General features: G+C 36.9%; 2 protein-coding genes across 9 annotated transcripts in view; one reads left to right on the plus strand and one right to left on the minus strand.

The window, feature by feature from the left end:
- The window catches only part of TMEM232 (transmembrane protein 232), a 343834-nt gene extending 343715 nt beyond the window's left edge, over positions 1 to 119 (minus strand). For 3 of the 7 annotated variants that reach the window (XM_051853898.2, XM_051853896.2, XM_051853897.2), the window contains exon 1: positions 8 to 58. The gene's annotated coding sequence lies outside the window, so the exon portion shown is untranslated. Of the gene's footprint in view, positions 1 to 7 lie in introns of all 7 variants that reach the window. The other 4 variants (XM_051853886.2, XM_051853877.2, XM_051853878.2 and 1 more) reach the window with 4 other exon arrangements.
- Positions 119 to 24079, plus strand: SLC25A46 (solute carrier family 25 member 46). 2 transcript variants are annotated; one of them, XM_017344638.3, is made up of 9 exons: positions 124 to 567; positions 4164 to 4206; positions 5526 to 5583; positions 8170 to 8247; positions 10540 to 10640; positions 15003 to 15059; positions 16612 to 16669; positions 18308 to 18343; positions 20148 to 24079. In XM_017344638.3, the coding sequence occupies exons 1-9, from the start codon at positions 276 to 278 to the stop codon at positions 20724 to 20726; spliced, it is 1302 nt and encodes a 433-aa protein (XP_017200127.2). In that variant the 5' UTR covers positions 124 to 275; the 3' UTR covers positions 20727 to 24079. The 2 variants fall into 2 exon arrangements, with proteins under 2 accessions (XP_002714009.2, XP_017200127.2); XM_002713963.5 differs by lacking the exon at positions 18308 to 18343 and having other exon boundaries at positions 119 to 567.
- Positions 24080 to 24608: the final 529 nt, after the last annotated feature.

Raw genomic sequence — 24608 nt, forward strand, 5'->3', positions numbered from 1 at the left:
CTCTCACCTTCTCCCTCACATAAACAAAGTTTAGGGTCTGGCCAGTTCTCCTTAGCAACCTTGTCACTAACGGCCGCCGGAAGAGGCCGCGATCACGTGGTCCCACGCCTTCCGGGTTCCGACGTAACTTCCGGTTGTCAGAATCCTCCGGACGCGGCGGCGGCGGCGGCGGCGGTGGCGCCGGTGGCCCGTGAGGGGAGGCCGTGGGACCCTAGGTCGCCGTGGCCCGGTAGTGGCGGGCCCCGGGTAGGCTCGCCTCATCCTCCCGCGCTGCCATGCATCCGCGGCGCCCGGATGGATTCGATGGCTTGGGCTACCGGGGCGGGGCCCGGGACGAGCAGGGCTTCGGCGGCGCTTTCCCTGCAAGGTCTTTCAGCTCCGGCTCGGACCTGGGCCACTGGGTGACGACTCCCCCAGACATCCCAGGCAGCCGCAACCTGCACTGGGGCGAGAAGAGCCCGCCGTTTGGCGTGCCCTCCGCCTCCACGCCGCACGAGGTCCCCGCGGAGGAGCCCTTTCCTGGCACTGGCGGCGGCGGCGGCGGCGGCGTGCAGGGGCAGAGCAGCGGTGAGGGCGCGGGGACCCTGGGGATCGGGGTGGGGTGGCGGAGCCGCGTTCCGGCCCTCAGACCCCGGAAGCCGGGTCCCAGGGCTTTCTCGGCCTGTCCCACGCCACACCCTCTGCCCTCTTTTCGTCCTCTGTCCCTGAGGCGTGTCCCTCGCGCACACGTCCTCTCCGGGATCGCCTCCAAGAGGGACATCTGCCGTGGCCGTGGGGTGCAGAGTGAGGATCTTCGGGGCTCGTGGCGTCTCACATTCTGTAGTTTGAGTCCGGAGGGAGGGAAACCGGATTGTTTACTGTTACCCAATTCACGTCGGCGGCTGTGTTTTCTTGCTTCAGTGAAGGTAGTCACTTGAACCTTTGTGTTGTGCAAAGAGAAGCCGGTCAGCATAGGCCGGTTTGTATTCATAAGCTTGACCTCGGTGAGCCGTTATCTCCTCTTTAAGGTGTGTGGAAGAGTTATGGGAGGCTTTTTACGGGTGTTAAATGAATTGAATAACGCCTGCTTCACGAAGTATGGGACATACAGTAAGCTAAAGAGAATCCTTGATTTTCCTTTTTAGTCGTGGGAGTTGCATGTGTTTTTTTAGATCCCAATCTAGACGTTTTCCTCCCAATAATTTTCCCTTCTATTGCTTTCCTTCTTCTGTCATGAAAACTCCGCTTAAGGGTTAAAAACACCCATACAGTTTCAGCTTAGAACTTTGGGCTGGAGACATAATTACTCTCTGTAGAATGTCAACAAACAGACTTGTGCTTTCTTTTTTGGAAAATTTTTGTGTTTGAAAGTCAGACTGACAGGGAGAGAGCGAGATCTTCCATCGCTGGTTCACACCTCGTATGTCTGCAGCAGCCAGTAGCCAGGAATTCCATCTGGTCTCCCACATGAGTGGCAGGGACCCAAGAACGTAGGCCATCAGCCACTGACTTTCCAGGTGCATTAGCAGGACATGATTAGAAGTGGAGGCCACTGACCACCTAAGGCATTGGATGTGGCATGCCATTGTCACAATGGCTCTGTCCCAGGCCGACTCCAGATCTGTTTTAATTGCCACACTGCATGATCTGTATACATCGTTTTTATGTGTAAACTGAAATAACAATGGTCTCTTCTCATTCTGGAATTGTTAGTGTAATAGAGTAATTATATCATTACATATTAAATATATTCTGAGACATCAGCTTTATACTCATTTCCTCCGTTTCTGCTTGCAAGTACAATAATCATTATTTGATCTGAATTAACTGGGAGTGATGGACTTTAATGACTATCTAGTAAGCAAATGAGGATATGAAGGCAGATGGTACCATTAGCTTTTTCCTTACCACCGTGTCCTGGGCCCAAAAGAATACTGGAATGGTTTGTAAGTTAGAAACTAAGTAATTCAAAATACATATAGATAGTACCGAGCTACCTTCTTAGGCAGTCGAGTTTATGTTTTCCTAAGTTATCGTTATCTGGTTACAGTGATGAAGAGTTCCTTAACAAAACCAGGATTTTATTTGCAGCCGTTATAAGGCTGACAAACATAACTGCAACCAGATTAGCCCCCGCATGGCTTACACAGTTAACAATAAAAAACTTTCCTAACACCTTCCAGAATATGTCAAAGACATTTTCTGTTAATACCTAGGAATCATCTGTATACAGCAAAAACGGTAAAAGCTGAAGAGAGAAACTATTTTTATGAGGCAAAAGAAGATTTCTATCTGCTTGTGTGTTTTTCAAGGGTAAACCATGCTGTTTCCTGAGGAACAGGGTCACATGGTTTTATTTTCTATTGAGGCGATTGCTTCTTTTGGAAGAGCAATGGGCAGGGAGACACAGAGAATTGCTCATTGTGGATATTGTTTTTAGTTTACTGCCTGGTGTCCTGAGATTGTGATAGTTCCTCATTATGATTCTGGTTCTTTTGCAAAGGAGAAAGGCTTTCTCATTTGACATAAGCACAGGAATTTTCTAATAGCTATGAACTTTCCCAGTCACAGGAATGCTATTAGTAGTAGCACACATCTATGCTGTAACCTATCAGACACTGAATTAGACAGCTGCTCAATGGCTAAAACTTGAGGTAAGGAAGAAGAAAACCACATTTATCCATTTTTGTTACCCTGAGTATTCAACAAATCAATTAATTTAGGGGTGCTTTCCATCAAAAATAGTGAAACTTTTGGTTTTACAGTATGGGAGGAAAATAAGTTCATTCACTGGGGAAAATTTTTTTTAAGTTTCTATTTACTTATTATTTATTTTAAAGATTTTACTTATTTGAGAGGTAGAGTTACAGACAGTGAGAGGGAGAGACAGAGAGAAAGGTCTTCCATCTACTGGTTCACTCTCCAAATGGCCGCAATGTCCTGAGGTGGGCCCACCAGGAGCCAGAAGCCAGGAGCTTCTTCTGGGTCTCCCATGCCAGTGTAGGCACCCAATCACTTGGGCCATCTTCCACAGTTTTCCCAGGCCATAGCAGAAAGCTGGATCGGAAGAGAAGCAGCCAGGACTAGAATTGGCACTGGGGCGCCGCAGGCAGAGGATTAACCTACTGTACCACATCCCTAGATTTTATTAATTTATTTGAGAGGCAGAGTTACAGAGAGGGAGGGAGAGAGGGATCTTTGATCACCGGCTCACTCCCCAAATGGTCACAGTGACCAGAAGTGGGCAAGGCTGAAGCCAGGAGCCTCCTTCAGGTCTTCCATGTTGGGGCCCAAGTACTTGGGCCATCTTCTGTTGCTTTCCCAGGCCATCAGCTAGTAGCTAGATCAGAAGTAGAGCAGGGGCTATTGCCGTGGCACAGTGGGTTAATCATCTGCCTGCAATGCTGGCACGCCATATGGGTACTGGTTCTAGTCCAGGTTGCTCCTCTTTCAGTCCGGCTCTGTGCTATGGCCTGGGAAAGCAGTAGAAGATGGCCCAAGTCTTTGGGCCCCTGTACCCACATGGGAGACCCAGAAGAAGCTCCTGACTCCTGGCTTCTGATCAGCACAGCTCTGGCTGTTGTGACCATTTGCGGAGTGAACCAGCAGATGGAAGACCTCACTCTCTGTCTCTTCCTTTCACTGTCTGTAACTCTAACTCTCAAATAAAATAAATAAAATCTTTAAAAAAAAAAAAAAAAGTAGAGCAACTGGAACACGAACAAGCGCTACATGGGATGCTGACGTTGCAGGCGGCAGTTTAACCCACTATACCAGAATGCCAGCCTTCAGAAAAAATTTTTAGATGATTGAGGTCAGAAGTTGAAAATTGATCATCCTTGCATACTTGTTTGATTTGGTCTATGCAATGTTTAATTCTGAAATAGTTGCCCATTTCTAAGTGTTGGAAGATTTTATATAAAAACAAGTGTTTTTTAGAAAACAATCACAGGTTAGAAACCCATGTGGCAGCAGTGAATTGGAACTAAAGATCTGCTGCACCTTTAAAAACTGTACCTTGCAGCTTGCCATAGTCCCAGAGAGTCCTGCACTCATTCAGATTACCTCCCTGGTGCTTATGGGAATTTGACTTGGAGGTTTAAATGAACAGCATGTTACTAAAAGAAAAATTTTATAGTAAACCTAAATATTGGTTATGAGTAATCTTATTCCTTTCATTTCAGAACAATTGAATAGATTTGCTGGATTTGGTATTGGACTTGCAAGGTAATAATGTATCTAAATTTTAAAAAGTTTTTATTTAGAGTTTTCCTTTAATTTTGAATACTGGTGGTTAGTATTACTTTCTTTAGGTTGTTTCTTTGGAGCAGCAGATTAAGTATTGAATAATATTTCACAGGAAAAAAAATGATCATTATTTAAATCTATAACTTGGTATTTTTCCCAGTAAGAGTTATTCAGTTTACAAATACTAAGTAATTTTGTAATGGATATTGTAACAACTTTTATGAATCACCCAAAGAATAACATCAAATGTAGTCTTATTTCCTTTCCATCAAAAATAATTGCAAAAATTAAATTTTATAAATGTATTATATATACTATATATAAATGTATATTTGTATTATATATGAATATAATTACAAAAAATTAAGATTTCTAAGCATTGAAATGCTAACAAGGTATTTAGCAGCATAGAGTCTAGATTTTGCTCCTAATGAGCATTTGGTTACTTAGTACCACATGTTTTTTCCTATGATCATTTTGGTTAAGAAAAGTCATCAGTCTTGATTATTGTGGTCTTTAGTGAATACCATTTTCAAAAACATTGGAATTGCACAAGACTTACTGATCTTAATCATTTTAAATAGTTTAACCTAAAAACCCCCTAATTTGCATGAAACCTAAACATGTTAATGTAAATACCAATAAAATCTGTGTTTTCTATTCTTCCAGTTAATTTTTTTAGCTTCACTATATTTAAAGTGTTCATTTGATATAAGATATTTATATATGTAAGTGTATGTAGGTAAATGTATACTTATATGTCATTGTTAAAGCTTAAGCCCACAGCTCTAATTCTTCTGTGGGAAATATTTTCAGAAGAAATATTTGATACATAAAATAGTAGTCAGTTAACAGTCATTATTAATTCTATAACTTATTAAGTGTCAGGTTAAATAAAAATCTTTAGAATGAGGTTCATGAGAAACAGATGGCTTTTCAGATGAGAATTTCATTCATAGAACATTTTCTGAAAGAATTGGAAAGTAAATGGTGTTGATGATGCAACTTAATTGATGTGGTATGTTTGTTCTACAGATCCTACTATTATGTATTGTTTCCCTCAGTAATTTGCTAATCTGGTTTTCACTCTTTTCATATTGATTTTGTTAATGGTGGAATCATTTGAAAATATATTGGGATATATAAAAAAACTAGTTTTTTTGAATGGAGAATGTAAAGTAATTCATAATTCTTCAGGCAAGAAGAATTTCATGTCTACATATGTAATTTCATATGTACATGTGTTACAGGTAAAATTTGTATGTAAACACATATCTACATAAGTCATTTTTATGTAGTCTTTTTACAGAAAATGTGCTGGCCCATCCTTGCATTGTCCTACGTCGTCAATGTCAGGTAAATGTAATTTCTGTGACCTTTTGAAACAATGATGTTAACCCTGATCTAAATTGCAAAACTCAGATAAATGTCATGAAAGCATGTAACCATTATTTCATGTGAAATGTTTCAAAATCTTAATAGTTTCTTTATGTTTTTGGTTCAAGCCCTCTTTAAAGTCTTAAATTATTTAGAATTTCAAAGAACTTTGGTTTATGTGAGTCATATCTGTTGATATTTGCTATTTTAGAAGTTTAGAAAAAATGTAATATGTCTATCCTATTAGATAATGAACATAAATAACATTTTCATGAAAAATAGCTGTTTTATATTTTTACAAATGTCTGATGTCTGGCATAATAGGAGATAGCCAAATTCTTTTTATCTACTCTGAAGTCAGTCTGTTGGAATGTTGTTTTTAGAAGAAATAAAGGAAAAGAAGTCTAGCCTTGTTACATATATGTAGCAAAAAACATATGTAGTAGTATTGTATATCCTTTTCAGATAATTTGGGGTATTCTGCTTTGAAATTATACCAAAATACATTAAATAGTAGTTTCTAAAGATATTTGCAATGTAAAACCTGAAACTATATTAATGAAGTTTAATACTTTTTGCATTAAAAGATCTAGTTATAAATATTTTTGAATGGTTATTTTTTCCAAAAAATGTTGCTTTTCTGTTACATAGGTCTTCTGAATTTTAGATGTTTGATTATATAATACCAAAAAATCATATTTTAGCATAGATGGTAGGGGGGGGAAGTATCTGTGTGTTCCTAAATCTCTATATATGAAAAACATGAAACTTGTACAACTTAAATAAAATTTATAAAGGAAAAAAAAAGATGTAAAAAAACCTTTGAGAGCAATGGAAGTAATTATCTTTATTGTAGTCATGATTTCACAGTGAGCATATCAGTTCAAAATGAATCAAGTTGTATACCTTAAATATGATTTCATGCATCTGTTACACTTAAATAAAGTTGTTTTCTTAAATAAAAATGACATTGGATTTGGAATGAAAAACAAAACATTTTATAAAAGCACCACTGATCTCACAGGAAAAGTCTAGGTATTAGAAGCTGGATACAGATTATTTAAAATTCTGATTTTCACTTGCAAACTCAGAATTATCATTGACCACAAATATTGTTGGGTTTTTTTGTTTTAAATCACAATCTCAGTTCATTTTTAAAAACATGTTAGTCCCAAGTATATAACCATAGGCAGTGCTTTTATTCAAGCAAAAATGATGTTCATGAAAAAAAGTGGTTAGTTTAGCTTGCAGTTCCATCATTCAAGTGCTTTTCCTCATGACAGTCATCTTGCTGTTTATGCAATACACAAGATTTTTTACTGCTTCATCAATAATATGAAGGTTGCCCTCTCCTTCCTGTGAGTAAGTGAGGTGAAGAATACAGTTGAATACAAAAATACAGTTGTTGATTCATGCTAAAGAGCTAGCAGTTTTACACACCATTGTGTATGGGTCATTAGTGAAAATGTCAACACAGGCGAACGATGCCTTAGCATCTTTAGGAAGATAACTTTGAACTTGTTGATCCCCTGAATGTATAATGAGACCCTCCGGGGTGACTGGACCACATGTGGCAAATGCTGATAAAATGTAACTTAGTTTATTTGCAGTGTAATTTTTTCCTGTATTTTTTGCTGTTAGAATTCAAAGCAGTATAAATTATTACAAGTTAATCTGCTGATGCTTAGCTTTGGTAAATAGGTATGCTTAGAGAAACAACCACATTATAGCATAGACAGCATGTGTGTCCCTGAACAGTATTTCTTTTTTTTTTTTTTTGACAGGCAGAGTGGACAGTGAGAGAGAGAGACAGAGAGAAAGGTCTTCCTTTGCCGTTGGTTCACCCTCCAATGGCTGCCACGGCCGGCGCGCTGCGGCCGGCGCACCGCGCTGATCCGATGGCAGGAGCCAGGAGCCAGGTGCTTTTCCTGGTCTCCCATGGGGTGCAGGGCCCAAGCACCTGGGCCATCCTCCACTGCACTCCCTGGCCACAGCAGAGAGCTGGCCTGGAAGAGGGGCGACCGGGACAGAATCTGGCGCCCCGACCGGGACTAGAACCCGGTGTGCCGGTGCCGCTAGGCGGAGGATTAGCCTAGTGAGCCGCGGCGCTGGCCTCCCTGAATAGTATTTCAAACGTATATTTTACATTGTGATAATATTGCACTGAGGTCCAATATAAAGTTGTATTGACACTTTTAACTGATTCATAATTTACCAATTGGTTGCAACTTAACAGTTTGAGAAATGCTTGCCTAAGAGGAATGTTAGTTAGGGGGTGTAATTATAATATTTAAAGAAATATAAATATAAAATAACTCTTTATTATGTAGTCTATATTTTTATGTATATTGTACACTGATCTTCAGATTGTATTTATATAATATATTTACTGTATTTTTAATTGGTTATTTAAAGCACTTTCAACAGTAATTTTGCTTACATGTAATTATATTGACTTTAGAATTAACATTTTGTTTAGAATACAATTCTGGTTTATATTTTTCATGGGACTTGTTATTTCTTCACAAATCAATAAAAATTAAAAATTATGTAATTGTTTTACAGGTTAATTATCATGCTCGGCATTATCATCTCACTCCATTTACAGTCATCAATATTATGTACAGCTTCAACAAAACTCAGGTGAAAATTAGTCTGTTAATTTTATTAAAGCATATAACAAGGGTCATTTGGGCTTGGTAAATATTGCAAGAATGGTTCCTTTCAATTTGATTAGTACAAATATCTTTGCTTTTATAGTAAAACTTAAATAGCATGGTAATATATTTTTGGATTTTTCAAAATTTCACTTAATTAATTCAGCAAAAACTGCAAAAAGCTGTGCTAGGCTCTAAGAACCTAGTACCAGGTAAAATAATGGCTTGATATCAAGGGATTTGTAGTTTAGTTATGGATATTAAAACTTATCCAGAAGATTGTGGTATAGTAAGATAAATGCAATGTTAAGAATAAGAAATACCACCAGTGGTGTAGTAAGATAAATGCAATGTTAAAAATATAAAATACCACCAGTGTACAAAAGAGAGGTCAACTCCAAACTGGGATTGAGGGGACAGGCATTTAACATAGTTGGTCAAGACACTGGTTAAGGTGCCCAAATCCTACATTTGAGAGCCTGGTTTCAATACCCAACTCTGGCTTCTGATCCAGGTTTCTGCCAATGCATACCCTGGGAGTCAATGGTCATGGCTCATGTAATGGGGTCCCTGTCACCTATGTAAGAAACTTGGATTTTCCTATCTCCCAGCTTCAGCCTGGCCCAATTCTGGCTGTTGTGGGCATTTGAGACATGAACCAGCATTTATTTTTAAATAAAAATAAATAAGTGAGATTTATGACTAGACTATGACTAGGAAAATCTTTGGGAGAGACACTAAGTTTTATACTTACTGAAAAGAAGGCCACCTCTTAATTATAAGGGTAGAGAAAAGATTTTAGAAGTTCAAAGACAGAAGAGAAGGACGCAATACATGTTTGGAATGGCCTTAATGCAGTACAATAGTGGGAGCTAGGAGCAGGGTTTGATGAGTAAGAGAAAGATGGAAAAGTGCTAAAGATGTAAGCAGGATCTAGATCAAAGAGGATCTTTTAGGAACTACACACTTGATATTAAAAGCTAGAAGAGTACCATTTAAGGTGGTTTAGCAGTGACCACCATTATCTTGAGTTCTTTGACAGTATCTATTAAAATTTAAAATATACATGTTATTGACATACTAATTTTTTCTAAGAACTTAGCCCACATACATGTGTACATGTGTGTATAAGGATGTCATTGTAGCGTTAAATATAATGAGATTGGAAATGATAAGTATCTATCAGTAGGATACAAGTAAAATAATTACAGTGTATTTATGTGGAAAAAATGCCATGTAGCTTTTAAAAACAAAAAGGCAGCTCTGGATGTATTGATACAGCATGATCTCTGATATGTTTTGTGGTTCAAGATAGTACCACTGGTAAAAATGAGCAAAATAATGACACATCTATATTTGTACGTACTCATGGAGATGTGCTTGTGTAAACATGGGTGGTCTCTGTAAGATAAATGAAAATTGCTTCTGGAACCTGGAGTGAAAAGGAGACAGACTTTTTAACTGATATACCATTGCTTCTTTTTTTAAGTATACTGTGTTATATGTTGTTTATTAATGCGATGTATGATTTGCACTGTGGGAAGATGAAGCTGCTATCTAGGAAGATAGGAAATACAGCAGAGAAAGAAACAATTGGGGTGGTATGAGTAGTTGTGATGAGTTAAGTTGGAGATAAGTAAATATTGAGATACCTATGGATAATTCAAAAGGCAGGACTAGTTGGTCGGCGCCGCGGCTCACTTGGCTAATCCTCCACCTGCAGCGCCAGTACCCCAGGTTCTAGTCCCAGTTGGGGCGCCAGGTTCTGTCCCGGTTGCTCCTCTTCTAGTCCAGCTCTCTGCTGTGGCCCGGGAAGGCAGTGGAGGATGGCCCAAGTGCTTGGGCCCTGCACCTGCATGGGAGACCAGGAGGAAGCACCTGGCTCCTGGCTTCGGATCAGCATGGTGTGCCGGCCACAGCAGCCATTGGAGGGTGAACCAACGGTAAAGGAAGACCTTTCTCTCTGTCTCTCTCTCTCTCACTGTCTAAATCTGCCTGTCAAAAAAAAATATATTAAAGGCAGGACTAGTAAATATTGAGGATTTTTAACAAATTATTTAGATGTATTATATCAGAGGTATTGGAGTGTTCATTTTTGCCTAAACATAGGCCACCTAACATTAAAACAGTGAAATTCATTTGTGCTTCACTACTTAAATTTCTCTTAGAATGACAGATTATTTGAAAATCTCAGTAGATGTTTAGTATCAAGTTTTATTAAGACCTTTTTTTCATGTTTGGGAATTAATAAAAATAACAATAAATTTTGTTCATTTAGGGACCAAGAGCCCTGTGGAAAGGAATGGGAAGTACATTTATTGTCCAAGGAGTCACACTTGGAGCAGAAGGCATAATTAGTGAATTCACACCCTTGCCAAGGTATCTTTTAGGCTTTTTATCAATATTGGTTATATATTCAATTCTAGTAAAATATGGTAGTTTCTAAAGATACCCTGAATCTAGAAGCTTGTCTGAAGTGGTTGAAAGAAGAAACAAAGAATAAATTACTTGTGATTTATATCTTACTGAATTAGCATGTGATAAAGTGCTTAGTTGGACAGTTTAGGGAACAGAAAGAAGTATCTAATGCTTGTTATATTTTGCGTGTATGAAGTGGAAGGCTAACAAAGAAACTGAAGTGCTAGATTAAAACATTATTGTGCCTTTGTAAGGCCGAATGCTTTGTGGGGTTGGGAATCTAAGGTTTCTTTTCTTTTCCTAATATATGGGTGTTTTGATCAAGGATATACTCATGTCAGTATAAAAAAGACTGTTATAGACAGACTAATGTGGAGCTACTATAATAATGTAAGCCAGATAGAGAAGTTTTTTAACTATGAAACAGAACAGAAAAGGATGAACTAGATAACATTTCTGAAATATGAATGATAATTGCTGTTCGATTGGAAATGGAGGTATTGGACAGTGAGTTGTCAGCAATGACTGAGGTTTCTGTACTTGAAAATGTTAACAAGGTTGGAGAATTCATGAAGAGGAGGATGTTGGCATGAAGAAGAAGATAAGGAATTTAACTTTCAGTAAAGTTTGGGATTCTTGCAAGACATCTAGGGGCACATGCCTCATAGGTGGGTGGAACCAGGGAGCAGATTTGAAGCAGAGGTGTAGCTTCAAGTGTTGTGGCACAGAAGTAGCAGTTGAATCATTTGAATGAATGAAATTGCCTACGGAAAAATTGTAGGCTAGATGGCATGAAGTGTGCCAATAGTCAATCCTGGGAAGCTTGTGTATGCACGTATGTGTGCTGTGTGTGTGTTGGGAAAGTTGAGGAGGATAGTTAAGAGATGCCTTCAAAACAATTAAAATAGCACCAAGGTGTAGGCCTATAGTGCCCTAGATACAAAACTCAGGAACTTAGGGGCCGGTGTTATGGCACAGCAGGTTGGGACACCTCTGGAAATCCATGTAAGCGCTGTTCAAGTCCCAGCTCCTCTACTTCCTATCCAGCTCCCTGCTAATGTACCTGGAAAAGCAGCAGAAGATGATCTTGTAGTTGGACTTCTGCTGTCCATGTGGGAGACCCAGATTGAGTTCTAGGCTCCTGCCTTTGGCCCCAACCCTGTCCATCGCAGCCATCTTGGGGGTTGAATCAGCAAATGGAAGATCTCTCTCTTTGTAACTCTGCCATTCAAATAAATAAAATAAATCTTTGTAAAAATGGAAACAGAATTGCAGATACCCTTGGAAGGAGGGGTGGGGAAATTTGCTTCTTTGTTTATTTTGTGTAAAAAGGATATGAGCTTTTTTTTTTAAGATTTATTTATTTATTTGAAAGGCAGAGAGGTACAGAGAGGTAAAGGCAGAGAGAGAGAGAGATATGGGTCTTCCATCCGCTGGTCACTTCCCAAATGGTCACAACAGCCGAAGCTTGGCTGGCCCGGCTCCGGCCATTGTGGCCATCTGGGGAGTAAGCCAGTGGATGGAAGACCTCCCTCTCTCTCTGCCTCTGCCTCTGCCTCTCTGTAGCTCTGCCTTTCAAATAAATAAATAAATAAATAAATAAATAAATAAATCTTTCCTTTGTTTTAAAAAAAGAAAAAGGAGGGAGAAAGAATTGCTAATGGGAAAGTGTAAAATTCTAAAAAATTTTGTCATCTTTTTAACTCAGTAGTCATACAGAATTGTCACTTGTTTGAGTGTGTATTTTCTCTTAGCCATTTATTACTTAGCTAACATTTTCTGAGCACCAATTCTGCTGGGTCCTGTGCTAGAAATCAGAATTACAATAAGGGAAAGAAACAAAAGATACCTGTTACCCTAAACTTCATATCTAGTGTAAGGACATCTGTCAAGTAAAATAATCCCGCTAATAAGTAATTAACAATTGAAATTTGTTCTCTGAGGGAAAAGGATACAGTTCTGTGAGATATTTAAGGGTTGGGAACAGTGTCCTTAGTAACCTGACTCTCAAGCTGAGATGTGAGTGGTGAACAGGAAGCACAGACCAGTTTGTGTGGAAATGCTGTGGAGATGGGAAGCATGGGGATTCAGGTAATACTGAGGGCTCATCTGGTGGAGTCAGGAGGCAAAATAGAGAGAGATGTGAGATAAATGTTTCAGAAGTAGATTGGAGCCAGATTATGCAAGCCTTGTAGGCCACTTGAAAGATATTGAAGAGTTTTAGGCAAGCCTAGTGACATCAGATTTATGTTTTCAAGGGGTCATTGTAGCTGTAGATGTAAAGATTGCAGGAGTACCAAAGTGGGTAAAGTGAGACATCTTAAGTCCATTGTATTGAAGGTGAGAAATGATGGTAGCTAGCACCAGTGTAGTATCTTTTGAGATGAAGGTAAGTGGACAGTTTTGAAAGAGAATTAAGTAAATTGGTGAAACATAGTGATGGATTAGGAATGGTAAGAAAGATAAGGTGACATCAGTGACGACTTCTAGAATCATGGCTTGTGTAACTGACTGGATGTCAGAGGAAGCCATTTGCTGAGGTAAACTTTTTAAAAATTATTCTTTCATTTGGGGCAGGAGTGGCCTTTCTTGGGGTGAAGCAGACCAGTGGCAAGCAAGATATCAAAGCAGCAACTCAGCAATTCTTAGAAGCTCCCAGATGAGTTCTGAAGTCTCCTAGATGGGGCTTTCTTAATGAGCTCTAGATAGAACAGTATGGTTTGTCAGTATTTAGTTTTTATGTTGATTATGATCACATCACAGAGAAAAACAGCAAATCTCTGTTAGCCCATTAAATCACCAAAGTTATGGTTGTTACTTTTTAAGAAAATGTGTAGGACCAGCATTGTGGCATAGCAAGTAAAGCTGTTACCTGTGACACCAGCAACCCATGTGGGTGCCAGTCTGAGTCCTGGCTGCCCTACTTCTGATCCAGCTGTCTGCTAATGACCTAGGAAAGGCACCACAAGATGGCCCAAGTATTTGGGCCCCTGCCACTCACATGGGAAACCCAGATGAAGCTCCTGGCTCCTGGCTTTGGCCTGGCTTGCAGCCGTCTGGGGAGTGAACCAGTGGACAGAAGATCGATCTGTCTCTAACTCTGACTTTCAAAATAAGTAAATAAATCTTGAAAGAAAATGTGTATGGCAGGACCATGATCTTTGACCTCTTGTTGGCTACTGCCAGCCTTGTCCCAACCCTTTCTCTAACCTACCCCCTTTTGGAGTGAGTTAGACCGTATATTGTTCTACCTCAAAGTGCCCTTTATTTGTATGTGTTTTTTCTCCTTTCATTGACTTAAAGTAGGAGCCCCTGTAACTGAGACTACTGTGTGGTTCAATCCCTTACAAAACCCCTTTGGTTGCTTTGATTCCTCTCACATTTGTGCTTGTAACAATGTTACAACAAAACATCTTGGAGTTTTCTCCCATGATTGCTCTGAATCCACTTACTTTAAACACATGCTATTCTGAGCACAATGAAATATTCCTCAAATTCAGTAGATTTCCTTTTTGATAACAGCTTTTAAGTAAGGAACACTAAGAGAGTAAACAGTAAAGAAAGATTGTAAGTTTTACTTTGTACAAATTCAGTTCATTTTCAGGTTCTTTATCATATCCCAGTAGAATTGTCAGTAGACAGATGACATGCAGTTGGCATATAGAAGTGAAACTTTAACTGAAGGTAAATAAATTTGGGTGATTTGAAGCTGTGGTCTTGGATGAAAGGGCCTATGGAAGTAGTATCCCATGTGAGATAAGGAAGGTGGTGGCCTGAGCCTTTAGTACCTTCAGCAACAGGTGATTGTAGTGTTGAGAAAGATCCTTCAAAGGAGTGGGAGTAGGGCCCAGAAAGGAAGTAAAAGCCTGAAAAAACAGGAGCTGGAGTTGTGAGAGCAGAGAGGACCACTGGCATCTGATTGTTGCTGAAATGTCAAGTGAGGTCTACTGTTAAAGTTGCCTGTTGGACTTAGTGACATAGGGGTTGTGGGGACCTTGTCAAGAATTGTTTTCATAGGAAAATGGGGTAGAAACCATTTGAAGAATGTATTCAGAGGTAAGCGGGAAGACCTGGATAAAGGTAGAGTGTTTTCTGTGAAGAGAATATAATACAAAGAGAGAGAATGGGTAGATGAGTTTGGGTTGTGTTGAGGAGTTTTTTTTTTTTTTCCTAGAAGGATGATATGAAAGTTAAAGACTATATTTCTCTTGCAGATTAAAACAGTATTAGAATCTGGTTACCTTTTTGAAGAAAATAGGCTAAAACAAGATAGTTTAAGTAATATGGTCCTTGTTTTATTTAAGTTTCTTTTTTATGTTTTAGGGAGGTTTCACACAAATGGAGTCCTAAACAAATAGGAGAACATCTTCTATTGAAATCGTAAGTATCAAAATGGTACTTTTATTGAAAATTTCCATTAATTTTTATCATATTAAAACTGAAAAATCTTATTAAATCAATACAGTGAAGGAAATCAGAACAGTGAAATATTTGTGCAAGTAGAACTTCAAAGGAAAAGTGACACAGAGCATAGGGATAAGATGTTGACATACATATGGTCTTTAAAATAAATCCTACCATTTTGATCAGCTAGAATGATATCTCAAATTTTTCTTACGTTCTTAGGAAGTTAGGACAGAGCTTTCATTCATCTGACCCAAATCTCTAAGAAAATTATTTATATGACAGATTGAGAATGTCTAATTTGAAAATTGGAAATGCTCCAAAATCTGAAACCTTTTGAGTATCAGCACGATCCCACGGGTAGAAAATTCAGTAGGTAACCCTGGGACTCATGGCAGTGAATGCATACACTAAAAATATTGTATTAAATTACTGCTGAGCTATGTGTATGAAGTATATGGCCTTGAATGAATTTCATGTTTCTAGGCTTAGGTACTATTGCTGAAATATTTCATTATATATATGCAAAAATTCCAAAGCACTTCTGGTCTAAGCATTTTGTATCAGAGATATTAGATCTTTATTTTTAGTATTAAACAAAGATAACAAATTTACTTATATAGGGATGAGAAAACTCAAAAACTTACTGACATTGATTTTACTCTTCAATTTTTTAAGTTTTTTTTTATGATTGTCAGTTGGAAATCCTCTATCTTGTTGATTCCTTCTATTATACATTCCAGTTCATGATTACTCAGTGATGTTCCATTCACCTTGAAAATCACTACTTACCAGGACTTGATCCACTAGGGTTAGGCAAGTCCCATTTTGATATTATTTTAAATAATCCTATTTTGAACACTTGCAAGGTTGTAATGTTACTGTCCAAATATCTGTGATAGGAAACAACTTTGCAAAGTTGTATAGTCTCAGTTTTTAGTTAAAAAAATGAAAGGGGGACTTTACTCAACATTGAAGGCTGGTTTAGCTCTGTTGGATGGTAAAAAAGGGAATAGATAACACTAAAAGACTAATAGCAGAAAAGTGGACTTGTGTGAATGATACTGAAAAGGCAAACTTTGGAATAGGTCCCTCATCCTAAATTTTAAGTATCAGATTTATAGATTGCATTAGCTCTCTACAGGTAAGTGTTCACAGTGAATCATAAATGAGCCTCTATTTTACTGGCTTAAAATAAAATCTTTACTTTGCAGGATGCCCCTGTATTATTATTGAATTTTTTTTAATCTTTGTTGAATAAAGCATTCTGTGTTACAGGTCTTTGAAGTTATTATCTTTAAGTATTAATGAGGGAAAAATAAAATTAAAATGTTTGTTTTGATGCAAAATGGTTTTGAAATCCATGCATAATTTTTTCATAAGACATATTTTCTCTGAACTTTTTAAAGACCCCTCATAGTTGAAAACCTTAAGATAATATTAACTTGACTATATTGAAATATTAAAGCAGATATTAAAAATTAGAATATAAGCATATTGTTTAATAAATTTGTTTTATTTTCTACAGCCTAACTTATATAATAGCAATGCCTTTTTATTCAGCAAGTCTAATTGAAACAGTACAGGTGAGCTGCCTTTTGTTATCTTTTTTAGTTAAAATATCTTCTGGAATATTCAGTATATTTTGTATGTCTTTCTAGCAAAAATGCTTGATAGTATCCTTTTAAAATGTTTATGTCACAGATACCACAAATATATCACACTACTGATGTACATATTTCCATTGCATTTAAGTCACACTTTTATTTTAATTTTTTTTTTTTTTTAAGATTTGTTTTATTTGAAAAGTAAAGTTATGGAGAAAGAGAGAGAGAGAGATCTTACATCCACTGGTTAATTCCCCAAAGAGCCTCAACTGCCAGGGCTGGGCCAGACCAAAGTCAGGATCCAGGAGCTGCCTCCAGGTCTCCCACCTAGGTGTAGGGGCCCTGGGACTTGGGCCATCTTCTGCTGCTTTCCCAAGACACATTTCAGGGCCTGAATTGGAAGTATGGCAGTGGAGACTCAAACCAGCACATTGCACCACAATGCTGGCCCCTTAATTAGTATTATTATTATTTTTTTAAGGTTTTACTTATTTATCTGAGAGGTAGAGTTACAGATAGAGAGAGGGACAGAGAGAAAGGTTTCCCATCCACTGATTCCCCAAATGGCAGCAGCAATGACTTGAGTCGATCAAAAGCCAGGAGCTGGTAGCTTCTTCTGGGTCTCCCACGTGGGTGCAGGGGCCCAAGCACTTGGGCCATCTTCTGCTTTCCCAGGCCATAGCAGAGAGCTGGATCAGAAGAGGAACAGCCGGGACTAGAATCAGCACCCATATGGGATCCTGCTACACCTCACCACTGGCCCCTCTTTAATTATTTTTATGATTAAAAATTATAGGCAGTGATATTCTTCATTCAGATATCTCAGAATCCAAACTGTGCCTTGCTCTCAATACAAAGAAATCTCCTAACATTTTAAGGCAGGCCCTTGTGTACAACTGAGATATTTATGGCTTATATGACAGTAAATTAACAAATCTTTATCTGAATATAAACATGTATAGTCATCCAGACTTCAAGCCAGTGATTCCCATGGGTAATTTATTAGCATTCTTTTAAAATATGCCTTTTAAAGAGCATTTACACTCTCCCTGTGGTATGTGCAGTCATCATCTCTTGGTAGAGGATTGGTTCTGGGGCCCTGCCATGAATACCAAATCTGTGAAGGCTCAAAGTCCTTATTTAAAATGACATAGTATTTGCATATAAACTGCAAGCATCTTCCTATGTAAACACTGGAAGAAGTGTTATAGTGAATTGTCTGGGGGAATAATTAAGATGAAAATCTATACATGTTCATTATAATTTTTTCTGACAATTATTTTCCATCTGTTGTTGAATTCATGGATGCAGGAGTCATGCAGAGGGAGGAATGACCAAACTACAAATTTAAAGCAGTTCCCAGTAGCCCAGTAGCACAATTTGTTATTAAAATACTGAAATGAAAAAAAAATTCTCAGTAGCAATTTAAATTGTTTTCTTGTTTTACTATTTTAACCACATGGTGGCGCTTCAAGTTCATTGAATTAAATGTCATTCCCTTGATCACCAATGCCCCTTTATTCAGCAAGTCTAGTTGAAATGGTACAGATGAGTTAAAACTGTAGTGTGATGATAATTTTAACTTTACTTTTGCACAACATCCAACCACTGATAAAGCTGTCTTCTGCCTCCAACATCAGTTTTTCAGTATGTGTAAGTACCTTTTTCTATAAAAACCCTCACTGGCTAAGCCTTTCTTCTAATTACTCTTTCCAGCTGATTTTCTTTTCTGGCCCCATTGTTGATCTTTGTTTTGGTTTGTTAGAACTAGCTTCAGTTATTGAAGTTAACCTCTTGTAATACAGATATACTTTCCCCTTGCATTCAGTATTATGTAATAAATACTGTTCACTTTGTGTGTTGCTTTAGAGTTTACAGTTATCATTTTAAAGATAATGGAAAAAATAACAAGAGCATAATTATTTAAGGAAAAATAACTAAATAGCAAAATACTTGAGGAAAACAAGTTTTGGCTTGAGAAACACTCATATTGGAATCACATTTCTCTACTTAAATTAGATCTGTGACTTCAGAAAAATTTCTTAATGCTTATAAATAATTTTTTACCTGTAAAATGGATATAATATTCTAATAACTGACTTATGAAAATTGAATGAATGATTTATGTGAGTGCACCTCTTGTGTGATAGGGTTTTGTGTGTGTGTGTGTGTGTGTGTGTGTGTCTGTGTCTATGTGTTAACTCAGTATCCGTCCTTTTTGCTTCCTGCTCCAAGTTCCTACTTCTGATACTCTTTTTTTACTCTTTTTCTGCTTTTCTAAAATCTTCTTAGGTTTCTACTCCCCTAAGCATCATAATCCTTTATACTTTAAGGCTCATTTCTTGACCCACTTTCTGTTTTATTCTACACTCATTATCCTGGGAGAGTGCATTTAATGATAAGAATCATTTTAACTCTGATGTCCATGTGAACTAAATCATTAACTCACTTTATCACAGTAATCTTTCACATCCCAAATGCAATCCACCAGTAAATCCTGTTGACTGTGATTTTAGGATAAAAGCACAATTGATATGCTTTTACTTCCATTGCTGCCCAATAGATAGTCTGAGCCACTACCATGTCTTTCTTAGGTGATGGCAGTAACTTTTTATCTGGTTTCTCATCTTCTCCCTTTGTTGTTCTTTGCACAACAGCCAGTAGTATTTTAAAACGTGAATTGTATCATACCCATCTTCTGCTAAAGACCAAGCATCTAACTAGAAGCCAAAGTTCTAAGAGTGGTCTGTAAAGCTTGACGTGGCTTTTGGCTACCTTTTAAATTTTGCTTTGATTCTTCTGAAGTCTTTGCTGCAGCCAAGTGAACTTTTACGTGTCCTTTAGTCCTGCCTAAGTGTACCTCTGCAATCTCTACAACCCACTTCTTTGTATTCCTCAAATTGTAAAAGAAAGAAAAAAGCAGACGTTTCAGATGATAAGACCACATTTATTGTACGTACTGGGTGCCTGGCCTTTTTCTTTCCCTTCCTTTCCTTCCCCTTTCTCTTTTTTCACTTAATGTGACTCTGCACAAAAGTTAGGTGGCGCTAATTTCCATGTTTATAGGATGTAAACTGACACTTAGGAGAAGTTAGGTAACTTGCCAGTTGGAATGTAACAGATAATAGAGGTGGGATTTAAACCCATTTGAGGCATCCTGAGGTGTGTACTTTTACAAATGAGTTCTAAGGAGTTTCTTCAGATTGGGGAAACCAGCTGTGTCTGCCTCCTTACCTCCTCCCCAGGCTCCGAACCCCTATAAGAATAGCCCTCAACCTCACTGTATTTTATTTGAAAAAGAAGCCACTGTGTAGATGACAGTTGCTTCCTGCAAACCATTCTTGTTTTCTCCTTGTAGTCAATAGATTAGGATTTAAAAGACACCAAGAAAGAGTTCTGGTTTTTTGTGCAAAATAGCAAATGTTAATATTTACTTATTTCATAATTTTTATTTCAGAGTGAAATAATTCGAGATAATACCGGCATTTTGGAATGTATTAAAGAAGGAATTGGAAGAGTGATAGGCTTGGGAGTGCCTCATAGCAAACGACTTCTTCCGCTTCTTTCCTTGGTCTTCCCCACGGTGCTGCATGGCATTCTTCATTATATCATCAGCTCAATCGTGCAGAAGTTTGTTCTCCTGATTCTAAAGAGAAAGACTTATAATAGCCACTTAGTTGAGAACACTAGCCCCGTGCAGAATATGTTGGATGCTTACTTTCCAGAACTTATTGCTAACTTTGCTGCCAGTCTTTGCTCTGACGTTATACTTTACCCACTGGAAACAGTTTTGCACCGCCTTCACATTCAAGGAACACGCACAATAATTGACAATACAGACCTGGGCTATGAAGTACTTCCAATTAATACGCAGTATGAGGGAATGAGAGACTGCATCAATACGATAAGGCAGGAGGAAGGAGTGCTTGGTTTTTATAAAGGGTTTGGTGCTGTTATAATACAGTATACACTGCATGCAGCTGTCTTACAGATTACCAAAATTATTTACTCTACACTTCTTCAGAATAGTGTTTGAGATTATGTTTCATCACTGGCTAGTCCAGAAGGTGTACCTGGACAATTTGCTATGAACTGATGAGGGCTAAAATGAAAGACTGGGGGGAAAATGGAGTGGGAAGTGAACCTGGCAGACAAAGCCCATTCAGATTATGTTGACACTTTTTTTTTTTTAAAGAGATATGTATTTTTTTTTCCTTTTGGATCAAACCTATTGAAGATTTGGAAGCTAAATAAAAATAACACATGTATAATTTAAATTTTAGCTATTGTAGCACTCATGCTGAAATAATTATACAGGGCAGAAGCAAAAATTTATCATCAATGTAAAAAAATTTCAGAGTGTAATCTTTCTGACCTTCATATTTGCTACATGCTTATTTTACCTTCTAGATTGATACTGATATCTCTTTAATATAGCCTGTAATATCAGTTTTTACCTTTAAAAAATCAGTCATGTCATCATTGAAAAAGAGTATTAGATTTGGCAATCTGTAAGCAGGAGGCAAAGGTTTTAAATTGCATTTATAAATATTTTCATGGCCATTATACATGTATTATATAAAGCCATTTATGCACTAACATATAACTTGGAATTTCCTTCATTCTTACAAATTCTGTATTCTTAGGTCAGCTTATTGCATAAAATGAAATTATATGCTTTCTGCTTGAACATCAGAATAAAACATCAAAAGCCAAGGTGCCCCCAGAATTTAAGTCAAAAATAGCACACCTGTCCATCTCCAAACTCAGTGTTTCCACGCCAGCAGCTTAAAATTTGATATAAATTTATACAGATTGGTTTGCTTAGCTATTTAAGTGAATTGTCAAGCGATTTTTAGAACCAGTCATAAGAGGAAGTATAATCATGACAACTGTTACTGTTTTCACATTTACAAATTGTGTACTTGGAACCTCACTTGCCTTTCATTTCTGAATGACTTGTCTTAGAAGAACAAAATTAAAATTCACCTGCAAATTGTGCCTTTTCTACTGTAGAGTCATTATTAAATAATGGCTTCACTTTTTATTTTCTTTCAGGTTTTGCTTAAAGTTTTGTTCACCTCTAGATTCTCATAAAGGGAAAATGGAAGTTATCCTTAACACCTTTTAAATTTGGTTAGATGAATACTAAAGAAAAAATGCAAACCTTAAGGGAAATTTGTCCTTGTGTTGTCTGGATGAGGAGCAAAATGTATATTTCAACAAATAAGGAAAAACAATTTTTTTTAATCAGTGTAGTTTAAAAAAGTTCTTTCAATTAAATTTTAATTTGAAGAGTTAGACTCTTTTTTATAGTAAAATAATATGTGTTTGGCCTATCATTAAACATTTTAAAATGTCATTTCTTTATTTGAATATCACTGTTTTAATATAAAATGTTTACCTCTCTGAAGCACTGAGACTTTGCACTAATGTTATCCAACCTAGAATGTACACAAACCAAAATTTAGTTTACTTATTAAATGTCACATAAATGGTTACTTTTTGAGATTAATCATGTTGGAACAAAAAATATTCAAAAAGTATGAAACATAAAATAACAATTCTCTCTACTGTCTTGAGTTTGTGCATATGAATTTTAGTTACTGAAACTACATAAGGTTTCCGTTTTTTAATTTTAGCCGCACTAAAGGGGGAAAATAAAATCAAATATTGATCATGTTTAGTATTTTATAGTTAACTTCTTTTAGATTATGGTTTTTAAATTGATTTCTTCTCAACTGCTAAATGATTTTATGTGTATGTAATATATTCATCTTTCTGGAAAATTTTCACTTTTATTATAATCAAGGTGGTTTCAGACAAGAGTAAGCCAGAAAATTTCAAGGTTTAGGAAATTTCTAGAATACAATCTGAATGGAATCAAATGTTTACTAATGAAAATCTGTGGATTCTTTATTGAGCTAAAAATTTCATATTTCAAGATTATTAGAAGTTAGCATGGACATACAGTTAGATAAATTTGTTTCAATATGGAATCATTCCAATAGGCTGAACCATGTACTATTCAGGTTTGTCTTATTTTCTGTCTTTTTGGATAAAGCAAAAATTAACATTAAAACTAATATTGAAAAGTGGTAAGTAAAATATTGATTAATCAAGCATTCAAGTTTTAGCTAGCCAAATTATTTCAATTATTTTACAAGAGTAAGTAAAATAACCACCATCTCCCTTTTAAAGTTGCTAATTTTTTTTACATATGGGGGTGCCAATATCTAATATCTATTGGCTGCATTTCTTAAGGTAATAATAGTTCAGTATAGTATTTTTGAATTCAGTATGAATAATAGTGTTAAGGATAAGATTTATTAAGTTCCACAGGCCCAATAAATTTCTTAAATAAACCAGAGTTAGTAGGCCATGGAGCTTTTGATATGCTTGCCTTACATGATAGGGCTTCTTAATTTGGGTCAAATAGACTAAGAGTAATTGAACTAAAACCTGATAAATATTAACCTATTATGTTAAATAAATTTATTAGCTGTTTTACTAAATATGTGTATATAAACTATGCTGAGTTGCCTTTCTCAATTTTGTTTCATAGGCCCTTAAAAGAAATCCCTAGGTTATTAAAGTTATTTATTCAAATTCCAAACTCTCAGCACTAGATGCTATAAGTATGAAAGAGTAAAATAGCTAACCTAGAAATTGTTATGGGTCAGGGCATGTACGCCTTAGCTGGTTTACTTAGAAACAAAACTGGAGAGATGAGGGGACTTTCTCAGTTTAACAGATTTGCCTGCCTACTCACAACTCTTCACTGCTGACTTCGTCATAGTTGCAAAAATCATTCGCTTAACTGACTGGATACAAATGCTTCAATATTCATATGTAAGTATTCATATGTCTGTTGACAAAATTTCGGGGAAAAAAATGCGAGTTGTTCTGTCAACCGAGATAGAGAATGTTTGCCCTCTGGTTGCTCCCCGATAGAACAAAAAAAACTACTCTGCCAGCTCTTCAAAACATAGCCAGGTTTGAATTCTTTTCAAATCTTTAAGCAAGTGAAATCCCTCAGTAGCAATTCACATTGCACTAGCATTTGAGTGGTAATTAACGTTAGCATTTCTGCCTTCTCTTTCTTCTCTTTAAAGTAGTTGTACTTAATCTCTCCCCTTCTCATAAAGTGAATGTGTAATGTCTTAATTTTGAGTCATTGAGTATCACTGAAATGGTACCAAGTTGTATAGCAGAGTTAAAAAAAAAACTTGTGTTTTGATAATGAATCTTAGATATTATTACCTCAGCTAGAAGAGGTGTTTTGTGTTTGTGTCTTTTTTTTTTTAAGTTGTTTTTGCCTTACTGGCATTTTAAATGTTTGGGATAAATTGTGTACTATTAAAAGTTCAATAAAATGTTGAAATAAAACCAATGTTTTTCTCTTACTTATGGTAGAAGACTACTAAGGCTGATATTAAAGATAAAAGTATGTTTTGTAGGTAGAAATGAAGATCAAGAAAAGTGTGGAAAATTGAATTTTTTTGTCCACCATTTAAAAAATCCTTAATCATCATAAAAGTAATGTTAACTAACATGGCTCACAAAACAAGTAACATGTATTTCCTAAAGTAAGGTTCCATGTGTTGTATTTTGTACGTCTTCACATTCCCATATTGAATTCTCTCAACAGCCCTATGATGTTTTTTGAATAGTGCTTGTTTGACAAAGTGCTGTTTTCTCTAAAAGGGAGAGATCACAGAAAGAGTTAAAAATATGATGTATCTGCCATGATTATTTAAAATTTTCTGCATATGAGTGAAGGGTCATCTTTTCATTTCATTATTGTTTATAGCCCTTGGCAATATTTCTGCTAAACTAGGGGCATTTTGCTTGTTGTACTCTTTTTTAGTGGAACATTGAAATATGTAATTTCTGAAATATGTAATTTCAGAAAAGG

The sequence above is a fragment of the Oryctolagus cuniculus genome, chromosome 14 (assembly GCF_964237555.1).
Source record: "Oryctolagus cuniculus chromosome 14, mOryCun1.1, whole genome shotgun sequence".
NCBI lineage: Eukaryota > Metazoa > Chordata > Mammalia > Lagomorpha > Leporidae > Oryctolagus > Oryctolagus cuniculus.

What these genes read in the sequence shown, in the direction of transcription:
- SLC25A46 (XM_017344638.3), top strand. Translation starts at nt 276, where the DNA reads ATGCATCCGCGGCGCCCGGATGGATTCGATGGCTTGGGCTACCGGGGC. An exon ending in TTTGGTATTGGACTTGCAAG is followed by an intron (nt 4,207 to 5,525) that starts GTAATAATGTAT and finishes ATTTTTATGTAG; the next exon opens with TCTTTTTACAGAAAATGTGC. An exon ending in ACATCAGTTTTTCAGTATGT is followed by an intron (nt 18,344 to 20,147) that starts GTAAGTACCTTT and finishes TTTTTATTTCAG; the next exon opens with AGTGAAATAATTCGAGATAA.